This window comes from Procambarus clarkii, chromosome 84, assembly GCF_040958095.1.
Source record: "Procambarus clarkii isolate CNS0578487 chromosome 84, FALCON_Pclarkii_2.0, whole genome shotgun sequence".
Lineage (NCBI taxonomy): Eukaryota > Metazoa > Arthropoda > Malacostraca > Decapoda > Cambaridae > Procambarus > Procambarus clarkii.
The window spans coordinates 5,300,780-5,303,632 of NC_091233.1; the positions used below are offsets into that span (position 1 = coordinate 5,300,780).

The 2,853-nt window shown below is 43.0% G+C and overlaps 1 protein-coding gene across 1 annotated transcript in view; it reads right to left on the minus strand.

Moving 5' to 3' along the window:
* Positions 1 to 434, minus strand: part of LOC138358521 (zonadhesin-like) — a 6,969-nt gene extending 6,535 nt beyond the window's left edge. The window contains exon 1 of the mRNA XM_069316499.1: positions 301 to 434. Within this exon, the coding sequence (XP_069172600.1) occupies positions 301 to 434 (134 nt within the window). The remainder of the gene's footprint in view (positions 1 to 300) is intronic.
* Positions 435 to 2,853: the final 2,419 nt, after the last annotated feature.

Here is a 2,853-nt window from a genome sequence, read left to right on the forward strand (position 1 = left end):
CTCACCTGGTGTTACGGTATCGGCTCCGTCGTCTGAGTGTAGAATGGCAATTTCAGCGCCATCTATGAGTCTACACTCAAATCCCCCTGATATTGGACGCTACGTGGACAACGCCATCTATTGGTGGTGGTGTGACGTCGGCTAATGACTCTGGTTCCTTGCCTTAGTCAGACAGAGAGGTCCTTGTGGACGACGCCCACGATACGGTGGGCGTATCAAGATCAGAGCCACCTAGGTTGTGCTTCGTGCATAATGTCAACTCCCCAGTGAGTAAGTGTTACCTCCTGGTTTCACCAGTACCGTCCATTTAACTGTTTATGTGTTATGTCCACAGATGTGATGTCTGGAGGCAGTCGTGCGGAAGAAGGCAGTTTACCTTGGGCAGTCCACGTACTCTCAGTCTGGTCTTGGAAGAAGACTGAGTAAGCCGCCATCGATCTACGCATTGTGTCAGTTGCCATATAACGTAACAACCCGTTCTCGCACTTTCTTTAAGTCAATATTGACTTATTAAATAAGAGCATATGTGACATACTAATTTATTGTGAATATTTTAGTTTACCTTGAAAAGCTTCATAGAAAACACCGACCTTACCTAACCTTCTTAGTATTTTAAGATAAGCATCTTATTGCTTTGTAATTACAATTATTACTTAACCTATTATAGGTATAGGTTAAGTAATAATTGTAATTACGAAGCAATAAGATGCTTATCTTAACATACTAAGAAGGTTAGGTAAGGTCGGTGTTTTCTATGAAGCTTTTCAAGGTAAACTAAAATATTCACAATAAATTAGTATGTCACTTATGCAGGTATTTAATAAGTCAATATTGACTATAAGAAAGTGCGAGAACGGGTTGAACGTAATGTTGGTAACGATCGGTGAACCCGGGAATTGGCTTAGGAGAGTAACGGATGACAGTGAAGTGCCTGTTGTGAAGTGCTGCTAGCCGGTCGCTAGAGGCTTCTGCCAAGGGGTTTGCTACCCTTTTGTATTGGTTGTTCTGTGACCCCGATCAGCGTGTGACTGAGGTCCTCTGCCAGCGAGTGACTGGAGAGCGATAGTGGGTTATAGGCACCTCGTGATACTGTGTTAGTGGGCTGACCCAAGTAAAAGGTGAACTCGCCAGTGTTTCCCAGCACGAGTGGACGAGGTACTGGGCGAAGGAAACACTGGGTTGATGAACATTGCATGTGTGCGCTTTTAGTGTCCTGTGTGAAGCGACACGATTGTAAATAAGTGTAGAAATGGTTAATTTTATATATAATTATGGTGAAGGTAAATACATCGGTAAAGGGAACCGTCTTGTTTATCCCCCTATTCTCTACTACACTATATAGCCAATTCTTGAAAGAGTACTACCGACTTGGGGTCGGATACTATAAACAAGGTTCATCCATCAAGAACTTGGTTACTGGTCCATAGTGACCATAACACCTGGTCCTAAAATTCAACTGAACTCGAGAGCCTAAAGTTGCCATCATTATTCGTGATACATGTTAGAGACACTGGCCTGTATTTCAGACTACATTAGCTGTCTTCCATATTTTTTGTAGGTCTCGTTTTTTCAGTGATTCATTATGCATCATAGAGAGAGGCAAGCAAAGTGCTTCTGCACACTCTTTTACTATTCGTGGTGAGATTTCGTCCAACAGATACCTCCTGACCTCATCTATTGTAACTTCGAACCCTCTCAAAGCTTCCTGATTCATGGCTCCCTCTATTAGTTCAGGGTGTTCTCCATGTTGTATTATGAAGACCAACTTGTAATCTTGAGTTGAATTATTCGCACACCTCTTTGTTGTGATGTGTGTGTACTTACCTAGTTGTACTTACCTTGTTGTGCTTGCGGGGGTTGAGCTCTGGCTCTTTGGTCCCGCCTCTCGACGGTCAATCAACTAATGTACAGGTTCCTGAGCCTACTGGGCTCTATCATATCTACACTTGAAGCTGTGTATGGAGTCAGCCTCCACCACATCACTTCCTAATGCATTCCATTTGTCTACTACTCTGACACTGAAAAATTCTTTCTGACGTCTCTATGGCTCATTTGGGCACTCCATTTCCACCTGTGTTCCCTAGTGCGTGTGCCCCTTGTCTTAAAAAGTTTGTCTTTATCTACCCTATCTATTCCTCTGAGAATCTTGTATGTGGTGATCAAGTCCCTTCTAACTCTTCTGTCTCCGAGTGACGTGTGTGTGTGTGTGCCTGGCATTCTCCATAGTGTATAACAAATCACTGGTAATAGGTGAACTTCCAAAAATTTGGAAGACGGCTAATGTAGTCCCGATATACAAGAAGGGAGATAGACAGGAGGAACTGAACTACAGGCCAGAGTCCCTAAATTGCATACCAATCAAAATGATGGAGAAGATTGTTCGAAACAAATTTGTAGAACATCTGGAGCGAAAGAACTTTGTAACACAACATCAGAATGGGTTCAGGGATGGAAAATCATGCCTCACAGGATTTATTGAATTCTATGACCAGGCAACATAAATCAGGCAAGACAGAGAGGGGTGGGTAGACTGCATATGTTTGGATTGCAAGAAAGCCTTTAACACAGTACCACATAAGAGACTAGTGCACAAGCTGGAGATGCAGGCAGGAGTGAAAGGTAATGTACTCTAAAGAATAAGGGGGGACCTAAGCAACAGAAGACAAGGAGTCACTGTGATGGGTGAGGTCTCGGTGTTACGAGGAGTCATCAGTGGAGACCTTTAGGAACTCCAGGTTATTGGACCTACACTGTTCCAGATATAGGTAAATGATCTCCCACAAGGAATTGACTCGTTCCTCTGAATGTTTGTTGATGATGCAAAAATTATGAGGAGGATTAAGACAGAAGAAA